Source organism: Schistocerca gregaria, chromosome 1 (assembly GCF_023897955.1).
Source record: "Schistocerca gregaria isolate iqSchGreg1 chromosome 1, iqSchGreg1.2, whole genome shotgun sequence".
NCBI classification, from domain to species: Eukaryota; Metazoa; Arthropoda; class Insecta; order Orthoptera; family Acrididae; genus Schistocerca; species Schistocerca gregaria.
This window is the reverse complement of record NC_064920.1, coordinates 142128007-142146768: the sequence shown is the minus strand read 5'-3', so window position 1 is coordinate 142146768 and position 18762 is coordinate 142128007. Positions and strand designations below refer to the sequence as shown.

General features: G+C 42.0%; 1 protein-coding gene across 1 annotated transcript in view; it reads left to right on the top strand.

Annotated features, from left to right (window-relative positions):
* Positions 1-18762, top strand: part of LOC126334915 (uncharacterized) — a 549387-nt gene that overhangs the window by 312769 nt on the left and 217856 nt on the right. Inside the window, exon 2 of the mRNA XM_049997637.1 lies at positions 9261-9382. Within this exon, the coding sequence (XP_049853594.1) occupies positions 9266-9382 (117 nt within the window). The 5' untranslated portion in view covers positions 9261-9265. The remainder of the gene's footprint in view (positions 1-9260; positions 9383-18762) is intronic.

The following is an 18762-nucleotide window of genomic DNA, read 5'->3' as shown; positions in this document are numbered from 1 at the left end:
ACCAATCCACCTGTCATGAAATATGCTATTCAATACCGCTTCAACCGCACGCCAACTATGTGCCAGACATCCATCATGTTGGAAGTACATCGCCATTCTGTCATGCAGTGAAACATCTTGTAGTAACATCGGTAGAATATTACGTAGGAAATCAGCATACTTTGCTCCATTTAGATTACCATCGATAAAATGGGGGCAATTATCCTTCCTCCCATAATGCCGCACCATACATTAACCCGCCAAGGTCGCTGATGTTCCACTTGTCGCAGCCATCGTGGATTTTCTGCTGCCCAATAGTGCATATTATGCCTGTTTACGTTACCGCTGTTGGTGAATGACGCTTCGTCGCTAAATAGAACGCGTGCAAAAAATCTGTCATCGTCCCGTAATTTCTCTTGTGCCCAGTGGCAGAACTGTACACGACGTTCAAAGTCGTCGCCGTGCAATTCCTTGTGAACAGAAATATGGTACGGGTGCAATCGATGTTGATGCAACATTCTCGACACCGACGTTTTTGAGATTCCCTATTCTTGCGCAATTTGTCTGCTACTGACGTGCGGATTAGCCGCGACAGCAGCTAAGACGCCTACTTGGGCATCATCATATGTTGCAGGTCGTGGTTGACGTTTCAGATGTGGCTGAACACTTGCTGTTTCCTTAAGTAACGTAACTATCCGGCGAACAGTCGGGACACTTGCACGATCTCGTCCAGGATACCGAGCAGCATACATAGCACACGGCTGATGGGCATTTTGATCACAATAGCCATACATCAACACGATTTCGAGCTTTTGCGCAATTGGTAAACGGTCCATTTTAACACGGGTAGTGTATCACGAAGCAAATACCGTTGTGACTGGTACATGATACGACGCAGTTATACGTTTGTTACTATTACAGCGCATTCTGTCAGAAAGTGAAAAAAGTGGTCCAACTAAAACATTCATATTTCTTTACGTACTACACGAATATGTAATAAAAATAGGGGTTCCTACTTACAAAAAAACACAGTTGGTATCCTGTTGACATATGGCAGCGCCATCTAGCGGGCCAACCATAGAGCCACCTGGTTTCCTCCTTCAAGCTAGACCAGTTTCGTCCTTTGTAGTTTTTTCATTTAACGCTTAATTCGTGAGATATTTGGCCCGGTCGCTATCAATGGACCACCCTGTATGCTGACATTACACGAGAAACAGTTTATAACTTTTACGATGCTTCGTCTAGTCGACAGTATTGAGAGTCGGAAATCAAGTGAGTAGATCCGAAGTCCGCCATCTGTCATGACGAAGGATCTTGTAAGGTCACCCTCGGCACGGTTTTCGAGGCAGAGCGCAGCCTCTCGCAGTGACGGCGCCCTGCAGCACTAACAGCACGACTCGCTCGTGGCCGGAACGGCGATGGGCGCACAGCTTCCCGGCGACATCAGCCCTCACATACGCTAGTGGCGGCTCTCAGCCCGAGCAAAATGTGGTTTACCCGACCAAGTTAGATCACTCGTATCTAAGGCTGTGTTCTACGTCGGAAGCGACCGACAGCGAGCGACGTCTGGATGCGCTACACTCCAGCGACAATCAGCAGTATCGGGCGAAAAGCTCGGGCGTCCAGCTTGCGAGCGACCGGTCTCGCGCCAGAAGACGGCTGCTCGGAGCCTACTAGCTGTTTCTATACGACGGCGCCCTTAAACTGTGGAATTCTTTAGCTGGAGACTAAAGCTACAAAATTATCTTAACTTAGGAAAATACGCTACTGACTATTAAAATTGCTACACCGAGAAGAAATGCAGATGATAAACGGGTATTCATTGGACAAATTTACTAGAACTGACATGTGATTACATTATCACGCAATTTGGGTGCATAGATCCTGAGAAATCAGTACCCAGAACATCCACCTCTGGCCGTAATAACGGCCTTGATGCGCTTGGGCATTGAGCCAAACAGAGCTTCGATGGCGTGTACAGGTACAGCTGCCCATGCAGCTTCAACACAGTTCATCAAGAGTAGTCACTGGCGTATTGTGACGAGCCAGTTGCTTGTCCACCATTGAGCAGACATTTTCAGTTGGTGAGAGATCTGGAGAATGTGCTGGCCAGGGCAGCAGTCGAACATTTTCTGTATCCAGAAAGGCGCGTACAGGACCTGCAACATGCGGCCGTACATTATCCTGCTGAAATGTAGGGTTTCGCAGGGATCGAATGAAGGGGAGAGCCATGACTCGTAACACATCTGAAATGTAACGTCCACTGTTGAAAATGCCGTCAGTGCGAACAAGAGGTGACCGAGACGTGTAACCAATGACACCTCATACCATCACGCTGGGTGATACGCCAGTATGCCGATGACGAATACACGCTTCCAATGTCCGTTCACCACGATGTCAACAAACACGATCGCGACCATCACATTCTGTAAACAGAACCAGGATTCATCCGAAACAATGACTTTTGCCATTCGTGCACCCAGGTTCGTCGTTGAGTACACCATCTCAGGCGCTCCTGTCTATGATGCAGCGTCAAGGGTAACCGCAGCCGTAGTCTCCGAGCTGATAGTCCATGCTGCTGCAAACGTCGTCGAACTGTTCGTGCAGATGGTTGTTGTCTTGCAAACGTCCCCATCTGTTGACTCAGTGATATTCTGCTAACACTCATTAGAACTCCACCAACGCGAGCAGCATTGTCGCGATACGATAAACCGCTACAATCCGACCTTTATCAAAGTTGGAAACGTGATGGTACGCATTTCTCCTCTTTACACGAGACATCACAACAACGTTTCACCAGGCAACGCCGGTCAACTGCTGTTTGTGTAAGAGGAATCGGTTGGAAACTTTCCTCAAGTCAGCAAGTTGTAGGTGACGCCACCGGCGCCAACCTTGTGTGAATGCTCTGAAAAGCCAGTCATTTGCATATCACAGCATCTTCTTCCTGACGGCTAAATTTCGCGTCTGTAGCACGTTATCTTCGTGGTGTAGCAATTTTTAATTGTGAGTAGTGTAAATCGAAAAGGAATCCTCTGCATGAAGTTCACAAAGGAGTGAGTCTGCACAGAGAATTTCATAATTTATCTCATTAACTACGAAGACCTCCAGACAAATTTTTCGCATACATGTGAATGAGCAGACGAGCATTCGACCATCTCAGCAATAAAACGAATTTTTTTTATTATCTAGGACTTTTAGCAGCCAGTAAATGCGGAAGAATGATTGACTCCCTAAATAAAAAGAATGACAGCAACCAGCAAGTGCTATCTGTGACGTAATGGTGGCGTTCCCGATTCGTGATAAGTTTTGAAACGGTTCTGGGTTCGATCCCAGCTACTATCTACATTTTAACTGACTCAGCAATACAATGAACAACCATGAAATTTTACAGATACTTGATGTTGCGAAAGTAATTCATCAGCAGTTTTAAGGCAAAGCGTTTCAGTTAATCTAAGTAGTCTGTAAAAGTAAAGCATACAAAATTTTTCAAAAGAAAACCAAACGTTTTGTGAACTGATTTGTCTAAAACTATGAAATAAAAAAATCAGGGAAATTTTAGATGCACATCACATTCTGCTCAATATTTCGAGCATCATTCAAAGGCACGTAGAACGTTTCTCCTATCTATTTATTTCTTTTAGTCCATTTCACAAAATATTTGAACGATTTCTTTCATTTTTTATTTCCAATTTTTATTCAGAAAGCAAGATCTTACAGTGTCCTCGTTTGCCTTCCAAACGTCTTCTGTTCTCGAAAATCCTAACTTTGATGATTCGAAGGAAGCATTTTTGACATTTAAATGACGCACCGATGTATCTTTTTATGTGCAAAATGCTAGGCCTTGAACAGATGGACTTTTGACACTTCAGTTACGTAGCTTGGCGCAGATTTTCGTCAAATATTTCAATTTTTCCTCAACTCATTAATTAAGTCTTCCTTAATTAGCGTGATTACTTTGAAGCAGTTTAATATTTTCATGCAAAACTAGATCTCACTCTGATGACTTTGATACGCCGTTGGCCTGTTTCTCTCTCTTTGTTTGGCCATGAAAATTCGGAAAAAACGTTATGGTGTAATTTGTAGAAAGTCTCGCTTTCGCTCTACTCACACGTTTACAAAAACTTTTCGAGTGTTAATCATACGAGAAAACAGTCCTTCCTGCGTCCTGTCATTTCCAATAAATGTCGTTTCGATATCTTGAACCGTTTATGAGATAGCACGACTTTTAGGACCACTCGATTCCCGATGCGCAGGAAAGGATTCGGATGAACCGCGAGCGACCCATCCGCGGATACAACAACCAATATCTCAAGAATGAAGCGAGATATCATTCCACTCTCGACTTTAAATCCTGTTTAGATATATTGGTCACATTTCATAAGCAATAATGAATAACCTTAAACGAACTATACGGTAAGTCTTTGCAATGTGACTTTACTTCCGCGAAATCTTAAAAATTTCGTTCAGCCATGAACTCAGTTTCGTGCAGCACAGTAACTATGACGAATAACGAAAATAAATTCAGACCTTTATCGAACAAAGATACCAAGCTATCAAATGCGGAAGAAGCAGTTTTATTCACCCAATAGTTTTCTTAAAATCGAATGATCAGTATTTCACAGCTACCCTCGCGTCTCCTCCACTGCTTTGCCGAGAAGACACGTGGCTGTCGCTCTCCACTGTCGTGCTCCAGCGACAAGATTCAAACACGTTCGAATTCAAACGTCGCTAGATGGAGCAGAGAAAAGGCAGCGCCACGGACGTTGCCCACGTAGGACACTTCCGTAACCATACCTGCGGTGGTGTTTCGTGATCTGAATCTGTCGCGTGCTGTCGGTCGCTTCTGTCGCTTACATAGGACGCGGCCTAAGGCTTTACAGTTGTTAACGCCTTTCACTGACTAAAAAGTGCAGCGAAAAGTATCAAGCTAGTGTCCAAAGCAAAGACAGTAATTTATTAAGAACACGGCATGGCCGGCTGTTGGCTCTGAAAGAATTCATAAATACTTCATTGCGGCCAGAGTAACAACTTTACATTGCTTCAAAACCACACATCCGTACGAATGTATCAAAATGTCTACGCTACGGCATTGGAAAGGATAGTTCACCTAAGCACGTTGTACACGATGATCCGAAACAGTCTGAAAAGCTTGTAATGGTGTTGAAGGGCAGGCTGTGCTGAGAAATAACTGTTAAGGAAAAAATTCGATACACTGCGCCGTTTCCAAATTAATTAGCACTGAAATTAGCTAATCAGGCCATTGCCCTCCAAATTCAAGCGGCCCGCCAGAGACGGCGTCGTCAAAAATGTTTGTAAGTTTGGTTTCCTAAAACCGAACTAGAGAGCGATACAAAAATTAGACACGGGATGGTAGCAAGGATCGAACCAGAGCCAAAGGCTCTCGTGTGATATCACCTACGCTGTGAGAACGACTGATTATTGGTTCTCGCTGCTGCTACAGTCGCAGGTTCGAATCCTGCCTCGGGAATGGATGTGTGTGGTGTCCTTAGGATAGTTAGGTGTAAGTAGTTCTAAGTTCTAGAGGACTGATGACCTCAGCAGTTAAGTCCCATAGTGCTCAGAGGCATTTGAACCACTTGACTATTGGTTCGCTTCAACTTGAGCGCAACGGCCTGATTGGCCAAATTCAATGCTAATGAACTCGGAAATAGCGCAACGTTTCCAAATTTTTCTTACAAACTATTTCTCAGCGCAGCCTACTCTGTAACACCCTTACAAGTTTTTCAGACTGTTTCTGACACCCTGTAATTCACTGCAATCGATAATGGCAGAATACTTTGATCAAACTGACAGATATTTCTAAATGGGCATAGGGAATGCTTGCTGTATATGAAAGCACAATACTGTTGAATTACATCTTTCTAAAGCCATTTGCCAGGGGCTTAAACACATCGAAGGAACCCCAATATCTCCTGAAAAACACGCATTCTTGGTACTCTCTACGCATTGACCACGAACATATACTGCACAAGCTTTCTTTAGTAGTTCCAAAACGAATACACAACACACTGTGACGTCACTACTACGCTCTCGGCTTGGACGGCTGTCAGAGCGGTCTGCTAACTGGTGGCGGATGACGGAAAGCCTCACTTGCTTCCCCCACAACACCCGAGTCAAAAAGTTGGTTCGGTCGGATAGCAGAGTGCTTTGCTAGGCACGGTCATATTTTAGATGAGATTTTGACTTTCTCCTACCTTTAAATTGGTGTAGTCTATCAATTTAAGCACGCTGTGACGTGGCATTTTTCACATTAATGCATTACCACAAGACTAGACAGTAGTCTCTGGATTGGCTGATTTAATATGGTAACTATCTGTACAGTTTACATCCACTACGTCATCGATCACAAATTGATTAAGAGCCAAGAAGATAAGTTGTCAGGTGGTCCAATAACTCACGAATGCTGTTATTATCGACAGCCAGATACTGGTCGCAGGAATTCGAAGAATGTAACAAAATCTCTCCAGCAGTTCCTCACACTAGCCCGAACATACACAAAGAAATGAACAGGGGACTTCAGTTTATGTATGTAGAGAGAGAAAATTTAATAAAACTTTTTATTTACGTAGTAAAATGTGACTACAACTTACATTTTATGTTTGTATGCAGTAATGTTTGTCATTATACTTTTGACAGGTGATGAATGCAGTGTATGTTGAAATGGCAAAAGATATTTTTATGTGATGTAATTACAATTTAAGAAGTTTCAGATTTTTCCTTTACTTGTAATGCAAAACCTTGCTTCTTGCCGAATTTTATGATTCTAAGTCAACGGGAAGCACCATATAGGCTTTGATTTCGCGACTGTCAAAATATGTTGCATAAATGACGGAATCTTTTGATTGCAATGACACACAAGCTTAAATTCTTTTGCATCGCCAAGGGGCCATAGACTTTAGTATTCGACATAAATTTGAACTTCATACGCCAACCTATTCCAGAGAAAAAGGGGACCTAGAAGAGGGGCACATACAGACAGTTAAAAAATGACGAAACATATTTTTCCACGTGATGTAATTAAACGTTAACAATTTTGGGGTTTTTCCTATACGTGTACTGTGAAACCTTGCCTTCGGCGGCAAATTTAATGATTGTAAGTCAACGGGAACGACCCTATAGGTTTTGATGAGCGAATTTTCGAGTGTCAAAATATGTGACTTACATGGCCGTATCTTTTGGGTGCATTGACTTTGAAGCTTACGATTTTTACACTTCCAAAGGACCATAGATCTTAGTATTTGATATAAATCTGAACTTGATATGCGGAACTGTTTCGGAGAAAAAGCCTGCAGCGGGTAGGCACTTCGTGCAGGGAGTGGAAACTGACCCTTAACATGGACAAATGTAATGTATTGCGAATACATAGAAAGAAGGATCCTTTATTGTATGATTATATGATAGCGGAACAAACACTGATAGCTATGCGTACGGAACGATTTGAAGTGGAATGATCATATAAAATTAATTGTTGGTACGGCGGGTGCCAGGTTGAGATTCATTGGGAGGGTCCTTAGAAAATCTAGTCCATCAACTAACGAGGTGGCTTACAGAACACTCGTTCGACCTATACTTGAGTATTGCTCATCAGTGTGAGATCCCTACCAGGTCGGGTTGACGGAGGCGATAGAGAAGATGCAAAGAAGAGCGGCGCCTTTCGTTACAGGGTTATTTGGTAAGCGTGATAGCGTTACGGAGATGTTTAGCAAACTCAAGTGGCAGACTCTGGAAGAGAGGCGCTCTGCATCGCGGTGGAGCTTGCTGTCAGGTTTCGAGAGGGTGCGTTTCTGGATGAGGTATCGAATATATTGCCTCCCCCTACTTATACCTCCCGGGGAGATCACGAATGTAAAATTAGAGAGATTCGAGCGCGCACGGAGGCTTTCCGGCAGTCGTTCTTCCCGCGAACCATACGCGACTGGAACAGGAAAGGGAGGTAATGACAGTGGCACGTAAAGTGCCCTCCGGCACACACCGTTGGGTGGCTTGCGGAGTATAAATGTAAATGTGGTCCGGAAGCGCGCTGCTGCTACGTTCGCAGGTTCGAATCATGCCTCGTGCAAGAATATGTGTATGTCCTTAGATTAGTTAGGTTTAAATAGTTCTAAGTCTAGGGGACTTAACAGGCGGACGGCCATACAGACAGAGATAAGAAAATGCCAAAAGTTTTTCGTATAATGTGATTAACAATTTTTGCGTTTCTTGTTATTCCTTTACGTGTGCTGTGAAACTTTGCTTCTCGCCAAACTTCACGATTCTAGATCAATCGGAAGCACCGTATATGTTTTGTTGTGCGAGTTTTCGAGTTTCAGAATATGACACTCATGGCCATATCTTTTGATTAAAACGACATAGACGATTAAAATATTTTTACCTTAAAGGGGCATTAGGCCTTAATTTGTGAGATTAATTTAAAGTGGCTTTCCAACACAAGTACAAGGATAGCGTACCAATAGGGACAAGAAAAGAGCCATGAAGGGCGCCAAAAACAGAAATAATAATCATCAATTTATTGCACCATTACACACGCACATCATGATATATATGCCGCTAAACGACGCACTTCCATCACCAGCGTCTAGTAGAGTATGGTGAGCAGCGTACCCCATCGATATAAATCCATCGGACGGTGACGAAGATAGTAATCCGAGCGACGGAGAGACAGGAGGACGAAATGACATCCCGCCGCACATGACGGTATTTCAAACTCAGGCTCGACAAACTACAACAGGTGAGATTTTGCTCGCCTTGCGAATCAAGTTAAACAGCACACCACGCCGCTGTCCACACTATTAACCGTAAAATCTCGGTCCGGTCTTCCCATCGGGCCCCACTCGGCGTCCAGACGCAAACAGCCCCAGCCGAGCCGAACTGTCTCCACTCCAAGGCACCCACCTCTTACCTCCTCACACCTCCAGCTAAGCTCCGGCCAGCGATCACACACGTAAACAACCGCCTAACACCAAAGCGCCATCCGAATGAAAACTCAACACTAAGATCGATACGGACTTGGAAATAAGCGAGCACCGTAACACTTGATACGTCAATCCGTTCTTTAGAGAAAGGGTTCTTAACAGTCGGCCAGACAGATGACAGACGGTCAGCAAAGAGATCCTGTAAGGGTTCCGTTTTTACAGATTGAGGCAGAGATCCCTAAAAATGGAGTACAATTGAGAATTGTAAACTGTCCCTGCAAAGCAGTTGCCGCACTCGCGATGCAGTGTGTAGCTGAGTGAGGTGACACGGGCGCCCGCCTGTTGCAGGAGCAATGGGAGACATCGGGGAGGAGGTGCTGCCGGAGGGCAAGAACTTCCGGCTGGCCACCGCCGACGAGCTGCCCGCGCTGCTCGACTTCCTCGAGAAGCACCTGCCGCACTCCCTCAAGGTGAGCGCGCACCCGCCACCTGCCTGGCCACTGCCAGCTGTTGCGCCCCGCTGCACTCTTAACACCGACACTGTTTGCATCCAATACAAATATCGCTACTTCGCTTCTCAGTGCATTTTGCAAGCGATTCCTACAAAATGTTTAGGACTTACAGAAGCCATCCACATTAGCAGGCTTTCTGATAATATGTTTGCTGGCATAACTCTCTTTTCAACTCAGTTTATATGAACTATATGAAGTATCTTAGAATGAACGCTTGCACGGTAGGTGTTATCATCACTTAACACCTCCGGGTTGAAATGCCGTGGTCCATACATGAGTCTATCCCCTGACGTTTCGCCTTCGACTGCGGAAGGCATCCTGCGAGGACAATCGGCGAACTGCAACGAGAGAACGAGTGAGCGCCGTATGTATAAGCCATCCAGAGGGCGCCGCTGTCAATCACGTGACGTCGGCTGTGCTATGATCTCTGATATTCCCAACTTTCTCAATTGAAATTAATCGATTGTCACTCTGTTGCTGCAATGTTGACATCCATATCTTATCCAGCTTAATGCCTTCAACTTTTCTATTAAAATTATTGCAGTGTTTGGCAATCTCAATCGTCTCTCTGTACATTCGCCCATAGTAATGCGACGTCTTTGCTATGACGGTCGCCTCACGAAACTTTATTTCATGATCACCTTCCTGAAACACATGTTCCGCTACAGCCGATTTATCAATATGTCCGATGCGGCAGTTCCTTTTGTGTCCACCCAGACGGGTATTGACGCTTCTTTTTGTTGTTCCTATATTGACCTTTCCACAACTGCACGGAATTTTGTAGACACCTGGTATAGCTGTCGTTTACCTTTTACGGATCTTAAAAATTCTTTTATTTTCGTGATGGGTCTGATAAAAGTTTCCACATCGTACTTGCTTAAAATTTTTCCATTGCGGTCAGTCACCATACTGATGATTGATAAGAACACTTTCCCATTGGGTTGGTGTCGATCCTCTTCCGTCCTGGTTGTCAGTCTAGGGCGTAGTGTACGATCTATCTCTCTGTTGGAATACCCATTGTTTTTCGCCTCGGACATATTGATAAATCGGCTGTAGCGGAACATGTGTTTCAGGAAGGTGATCATGAAATAAAGTTTCGTGAGGCGACCGTCATAGCAAAGACGTCGCATTACTATGGGCGAATGTACAGAGCGACGATTGAGATTGCCAAACACTGCAATAATTTTAATAGAAAAGTTGAAGGCATTAAGCTGGATAAGATATGGATGTCAACATTGCAGCAACAGATTGACAATCGATTAATTTCAATTGAGATAGTTGGGAATATCAGAGATCATAGCACAGCCGACGTCACGTGATTGACAGCGGCGCCCTCTGGATGGCTTATATATACGGCGCTCACTCGTGCTCTCGTTGCAGTTCGCCGATTGTCCTCGGAGGATGCCTTCCGCAGTCGAAGGCGAAACGTCAGGGGATAGACTCATGTATGGGCACTGCATTCCAGCCGGTAAGTATTAAGTATACGAAGTATTTCTTAAAAGACGTCATAGTCGCCGTTGACTGTGTAAAATATTTATTGTTACTATTGCAATTTCGGCCTTATGGTCATTTTCAAGTAACACTGCAAAGTTACATTCTGTCAGAATATAAAACTATCTGACATGAGTACAAGTAGTCGTCAAAATGGAGCATTTTGACATCGTCAGATAACTTTAAATTCTGACAGAATGTAACTTTCCAGTGTTACTTGAAAATGACCATAAGGCCGAAATTGCAATAGTAGCAATAAATATTTTATACAGTCAACGGCGACTATGATGTCTTTTAATAAATATTATATGACTGTGAATCCCAACTATGAGAAGTTAATTATATGAAGTATGTTTGTTCCAAGACTTTTTTTATTCATACGTAACAACCGATTTTATAGTGTGCATACAGTTAATTAGGAACATGTCATTCTCAAAGTGTCTGGGGTTGCATCTATGTTGATACTGTCATTTCTCCTTCTCTACGTACGCACTAAGACAAAAAAGAAAAGAAAAACGCGCACCATGTAGGAATTATCCAACTTGGACGGAAGTCAGTAATTGTGATGTACATGTACAGACAAACAAATGATGCAGTTTCAGAAAAATGCATGATTTACTCAAGGGAATGACGCGTTGGTCCACCTCTGGCCTTTCTGGAAGCAGTTATTCGGCTTGACACTGATCGACAGAGCTGTTGGATGTTCTGAGCGATACCGTGCCACACACTGTCCAACCGGCCCTACCCATGATGCTCGAAACGTTCTTAATTGGGGAGAGATCCGGCGGCCATACTGGTCAAGGTAAGGTTTGGCAACCACGAAGACAAGGAGTAGAAACTCTCGCCGTTTGCGGGCGGGCAGTATCTTGCTGAAATGCAAGCCTAGTATGAATTGGTAACAAAGTACGGCATACAATATTGTCTACGTGCTGCTGTGCCGCAATGGTACCACGGAGACCAACCAAAGGGGTCCTGCTAAGAAAAGAAGTGGCACCTCACACCTGGTTATCAGGCCATAGAACGGGCGACAATCAGGTTGCTGCCCCATCGCTGCCAGAGGCGTCTCCAGACTCGTCTGCGCTGGTTATCGGGGCGGAATTCATGACTGACGACAATTCTACTCCAGTCCATGAGACTCCAGGCCGAAGACGTGTCTGGAGACACTCCAGACAGTGGTGGGATACAAACCCGAGTGTCGCCCACCATGCGGCCCCTCAATTTGTCAAGCTCGTTTTCGTGAATAAATAATCCAGTTCTTCTAAAATTGTCTGTACATGTACATCACATCTACCAGTTTTAGTCACATTCGGATAGTTCCTTTATGATACGTCGCCTTTCTTTTCTTTTTTTTAAGGGTGTATCGTTGCTCGCTGTTTCGACTCCAAGCGAGCTTAAAACATTATCAAGGGTATTGGGCAGTTCATTCCGAGTCAAGTTTTTACAACGGGCAGTACCGGCCAGTTCATTTATGATTTTCGAGAAGCGAGGAATCTCGTACGTCATACACAAGTGTGAGTATCACTTTTAGCCACGTCTGAAGTAATAAAGATTCAATAACAGATATTCACCTTTGAGCGTAATAGTTTTTAAGGATTTGGAGAACAGCTCTACTTATTATAATTTCTTCTTAATTAATTTCAGAATTCGTTAATTTTATGAACTATGTTTTGCAACACCACATATTTAATTAAAACGTTTATAATTACCAACTACGAAACGCATCGAATCTAAATCTATGCATAAAGCAACTAAGAATCCCCTTTGTAAAGGAAGACATTGATTAATTGAAAACTAATTTGACAAAACTGAATTGCAATAAATGTAAGTTTTTTTACAGATAAATTTGTTTTTCGTGCCGACTTGCACTGACGAACATTTTGTAAAATTTCTTGAGTGAAAGACACGCCGAAAGGAGTCGTCGATCATGTTAGAGGGTCATGGCGAGAAGGAGCTGTGTGCGAGATCTCTTACAGAAAGGTGGTATTGTGGAAACGGTCTCTGTGTCGCGCATGTAATGTGTAACTGTGTTAAACAAAAAGGTATTTATTGTGGAAAAAAGCATTTAGATAAGATTACTTTTTGAAATACCGCTGAGCATGTAATATTGAGTGACATGAAACCAACAAGTATTTATAATGTAATTTTAGCCCTGAAGATATTGTAAATGACTACAAAAACTAAGCAATTTCACTATAATTCGGTCACTATCTGTACGCCCCCTTTGGTCTGTTGATTTCCTTTATATAATGTGACACATATCCATTACTATTTTGGAAATTGCACTGGGTTTGATTATTGAGAGATTTGCTGCAAAAATGAAAAGAAACTAAAGTTACGAAAATGTTATGGAAAGAAAAATGATCTTATTAACTCAGCTGCAATCTCAGACACTTGGAAATCGTGAATTTCGTCGAGAAAAGATCACACCTCATTCATGTCTTCTTATTTCAAATTAATTTGGCATAGGTTTAAATTTTCATTAAGAAAACACGAAGAGGTTAATAGTGTGCTTCCGGGTCGTCGGTCAAGTTCTTTTTTCATGCATAATATTTCGACGATCGACAGTCATCTTCTTCAGGTACTTGAGAGTTTTGCTGTTGTGTGTTGCCGCTGCTTTAACTGCAACTATTCTTGGTCTCATGCCACTACGCCGATTTCGATTCCCGACGCCCTCTACGTCCCTTGATTTTCTTCTGTTTTTCAGAGTAGACACTGATATTCTGTGATACGCAAATTCTCTCAGCGTCTTTTAACTGTGGTGAGTGTGATGGCCGGTTAGATTGTAAAAAACTAAGTGCCGGATCCTAACTGTAATTTAATTTGAAACTTCCATCATTGTCTATTAGTTTTTTTTTACATCTTTGTTTCGGTAGCACTTGAATAAGACATCTGTATCGATCGTTGAAATATTGTGCGTAAAGAGGAAACAACAACTCAGCAGAACTCCCGAAAGCTGACTATTAACCAACCGTGCCATAGTACCGAGGCAATCTCAGACATCACGAAGAAAGAGAATACTTGAGAACGTTAAAAGAATAGCGGATAATATAAAAGGGCTGAAAATTTAACATTTGCTCTTCCACTGGTGTAACAGGAGTAGAAAGGAATAGCAAAAGACGAAAAACATGCAGTATAATACGAGCAGGAGAAAAGAAAGAACAAAATATGACAAATCTTGTGATAAGTTCCAATTAGTTGTATGAAATTTGGTTTCTGTAAGAACAAACCGTCCGTATCGAGCTCACTGTTGAGCTACATCTAGATGTCACAGCATTGGGGACGTGATTTCTTGTGACCTTGTTAAAGGAATCAGCTTCCAGTATCCCTCCTAGTTGATCTTGAAGCCATAAGAAGGGCTTATACTGGATTCTCAACAGATGATTTAGTGGTGAGCTGCAGGTACTGTCTAGATCTTCCACAGTGGGTGGCAAACACAGTCAGTTACTTGTTACTTACAACAGGTAGTCAAACTTTTAATTGTCACTCCGAAAACAAAAGTTTTTTATTTAATTTTTTATCTGTCTGTAGGTTATGTTTCCAGCATTATTGAAAATTTTATGAAAGGTAACATAGAAGCGACATCTTACTCATTTAAGCATATACAGGTTGTTCGGAGACAGTTTGAAAAGCTTGTAAAGAGGTTTCAGGGTAGGTTGTGCTGATAAATAATTGTTAAGATAAAGAAATCGATACATTCCACCATTTGCGAGTTAATTAGTATTGATGGTAGCCCTTCAGGTCGTTGCTTGCGCAAATTCAAGGGGCCTTCCAGAGACGGTGTTACCAAACGTGTGCTTCATTTGGTTTTCTAAAACTGCACAAGAAAGCGATACAAAAGTCGGATACGGGACGGTAGTAAGGGTTGAACCCGAGCTAAAGGCTGAGCAGTCTCGTGCTCTATCACGTACGCTATGAGAACAACCGACACTAATATTATATCCGACGTGCCGCTTGAATTTGCGCGCACAACGGCTTGATTGGGTAACATCAATCTAATTAACTCGGAAACGGCTCGACGTATGGAATTTTTTTGTTAACAACTATTTCTCAGCACAAGTTACCCTACATCACCCTTATAGGCGTTCCAGACTGTTTCTGACAACCGTGCATATGCACGTAATATGTTGTCAGCGTTACACCTGCTGAAGTATTCTAACATTGAGGTTATTTACACATATAGTTACAATTCTTTAGATGATAAATTACAGGCTACTAGTGTGTTATTGGATCTATCAAAGGCATTTGATTGTATAAGTGTATAAGTCATAATATCCTTTTAAATGAATTAGATTATGGTGTAACAGGAAATGCTGCAAACTGGGTCAAATGGTAGTTTCCTTTTAAATGAATTAGATTATTACGGCGTAACAGTAAATGTTCCAAACTGTGTTAAATGGTGTCTCTTTAGCACACCAATTATGGTGTCAAAACAATATGGCGCTTCCTATCTCCACTTTATCAACATGTTGCGCCATTTTGTTTTGGCTATCTAGATGCGTGCTACGGTACTGTGTCGCGGCGATTTCATTGTTACCATGGCTGCAGACATGTACCTAGAAACAAATTGAAAAAATATCGCTTAACTTTTTAGGTGATAATTACAACTTCATGATTACTCCTTATACCGGTCGGTGTCAGTTCCATTATTTATTCATTTACTTACATGGTTGACGGCCACATTGGAGAACTAAAATCAAACATTATACAACAGAGTCTACAATGAATAATTTTAGATCTTAGCAGTCAACAGTGTCATTCCTTCCCTACACTTCTTCATTCGGAGTGATCCGGCAGCTCGTTCTTCTGTAGCTACCACTTCTGCTGTGATGCTTTGAATGTCAGTTGTATGTAGTTCTTCAGAAGCAGCTTCTGTTCTTTACTTTCAATTTTATGTTTTGTGATGTTCAGTACATTCAGATCCATTTGTACGTCTTTAAACCAGATAATTTTTGTCTTGCTGTTCCAAAAGTTGCTTCAGGAGTCTATTATTCGGTAAGCGAGAAATGTGGCCAAAAAATGCTACCCTTGTTTCTCGCATCGTATCAGTAATGGATTCATTTTCTTGGTAAACGACCGAAGTTGGCAAGAGCTTCCATCGACCATTAACTTGTGTTTCACTAATAAACTTTCCGTGTATTTGTCTATCAACTTTCTGCAATTTATGAGTTAATTTGCGTAGTTCCTTTACTTGTATATGTTGCCTTCGATTTAACGAAAGAGGAATAATGCCGAAGTTACCGTTTATGGAAACAGATTTTTTCCTTTTTTTTTCTTTAGATGACCACGTAATTCTATGTACTCATTGTAATTTTCATGTTTTACTATCTCTTGATAATGTTTCATTGGCATTCCAGGAAATAATCTTACCGCAGTAGTTAAATTTTTTACCTCATTAATTTTTTGAGAAATACGAATGCGTCAACTGCGAAGATGGGCATCATTTCTGTTTTCTTAAAGGAAATTTGCAACTCAACCTTGGTCGATAATCGTTCTAGTTCTTATATTCCAAATTTTGCTTCATCAATACTGTTGACTAACAACGCCAAATCGTCTGCAAATGCCAGATAGTTAAGTCGAATCTTTCTTCCATTCTTAACAGACGGTGGACGTAACTTGTTCCATTGGCGCATGATTTTCTCCAGCACACAGTTATACAGTAATGGAGACAGTCCATCACCTTGTCGAAGGCTCTATTGTCAGCTCTGTTGTTTTCGGCGTCCTGGCTAGTCATGAAAAAATAAACCAACATGTGGCTGTTGCTATGAATGTGGATAACTATCAAACGAATGGCGTAAGCTGTTTGTATAAACTTGTATTTATTCAAACCACGTCCTGTGTGAGCGCCCGTAAAAGATAAATACGATCACTATCTTTCCTCTTACAATAGATAATTCTCAACATGATAATTAATTAAACGTACAATACGCCTGGCACTGATATGGAACTTCTTACTGATTTAAGCACTCAGCGTTAGTCCTGCAGTGAATAACGCTACCGTACAAAGTAAGAGCCAGCACGATTGTTCCGTTCTCTTAATCTTGTAACTGCTTCAGACTTGCATTGGATTAGATTAGGTGCACATTTTGTTCCGTAGATCTATTGCAAGAAGGCCCTCAAGGATTCAGAACATGTCATTAAACAAAAATACATAACACTTTTCTATTTTGAAAAAACGGGCCATGCTAATGACCTTCCTTAGAACCTAAGTGAACTGGTGCTATAGGATGGGAAATAAGTAAGAAAATCTAAACATACTTTTTTAAGAGGTAATAGCAAACTTGTCATAAAACACGTAAATGAATAATACACTACGGTGCGTGTGATAATTCTTAGACTACGCGTCATCATAGAGAAAATCGGGTTACTTAATAACATTGATCGCATTTCGGTGCTGAAGTTGTGTCGAAGTTGTGCCGAAGTCAGATTTTTACGAGTATATAATACTCAATCATTACACGTTGGAGTCACCAAAGCAGCAGGTGGTGCTTAAGTTTTCAGCACTCCAGTTTTGTGTCCTGTTGTGGCATGATCACAGGGGGTTGCGTGAGTAAAATGGGAAGCGTCCCTCTAGGCCCACCTTTATTGAGAATTTTAAAAACACTTTTCTTTCCATAGCCAGTCTACATTTCATATACTCTCTACTTCGTATTATCAGTTTTTGTTGTTGCCCAAATAACTAAACACATCTACCACTAGGAGTCTCGTTTCCTAATCTAACTCCCTTTGCATAACCTGACATTGATTCGACTACATTCCGTTATCCATATTTTGCTTTTGTTGATTTTCAGCTTGCATCCTCCTTTAAACTCAAAGTTCTTTGCTGACTCTGACAGAATTAAATATCACCGGCAAAGCTCAAAATTTCTTTTTTCCTTCTTGTCCCAGAACTTTCATTCCTTCTCCAAATTTTTCTTTGGTTTCCTTTACTGCTTGCTCAATCTACAGACTGAAAACCATCAGCGATAGGCTACGAACCTGTCTCGCTTCCTTCTCAACACTGCTTCCCTTTCATAGCCCTCGCCTCTTATAACAACAGTCTTGTTTCTTTATAAGTTGTAAATAGTCTTTCGCTCCCTCTGTTTTACCCTGCTACCTTCGGTATTTCAAACAGAATATTCTAGTCAACATTGTCAAAAGATTTCTCTCAGTGTACAAATGTTAGAAACGTAGGTTTGCTTTTTCTTAATCTATCTTCTCACATAAGTCGTAGGATCAGTATTGCCTCCCTTGTTCCAACATTTCTGCGGAATACAAACTGCTGGTCGGCTTCCACCAATTTTTCCCTTCTTCTGCAGAGAATTCGTGTTAGTATTTCTGCTACCATGCCTTATTATACTAAGAGTTGGGTAATATTCACAACTGTCAGCACCTGGTTTCTTTGGAATTGGAATTATTACATTCTTCTTGAAGTCTGAGGGCATTTCGTCTGTCACATATATTTTGCACACCATACGAAAGAGTTTTGTCATGGCTGGCTCACCCAAGGCTAGCAGTGCCGCTCGGTGATTGTTGTCTACTCCTGGGGCCTTGTTTCGACTAAGGTCTTACAGTGGCCTGTCAAATTATTCTCGCAGTATCATATCCGCCACCTCATCTACGTTCTCTCCACTTCTATAACATTGCCTACAAGTTCATCTCCCTTGTACATACCGTCTATGTACTCTATCCACCTTCCAGCTTCCCCTTCTTTGCTTGTGACTGGTTTTCCATCCGAGTTCTTGATATTCATACATATGCTTCTCTTTTCTCCAAAGGCATCTTTGATTTTCCTTTAGGTAGTATCTATCATTCCCCTAGTGAAATATGCTTCTAAATCCTTACGTTTTTCCTCTGGCCATTCCTGCTTA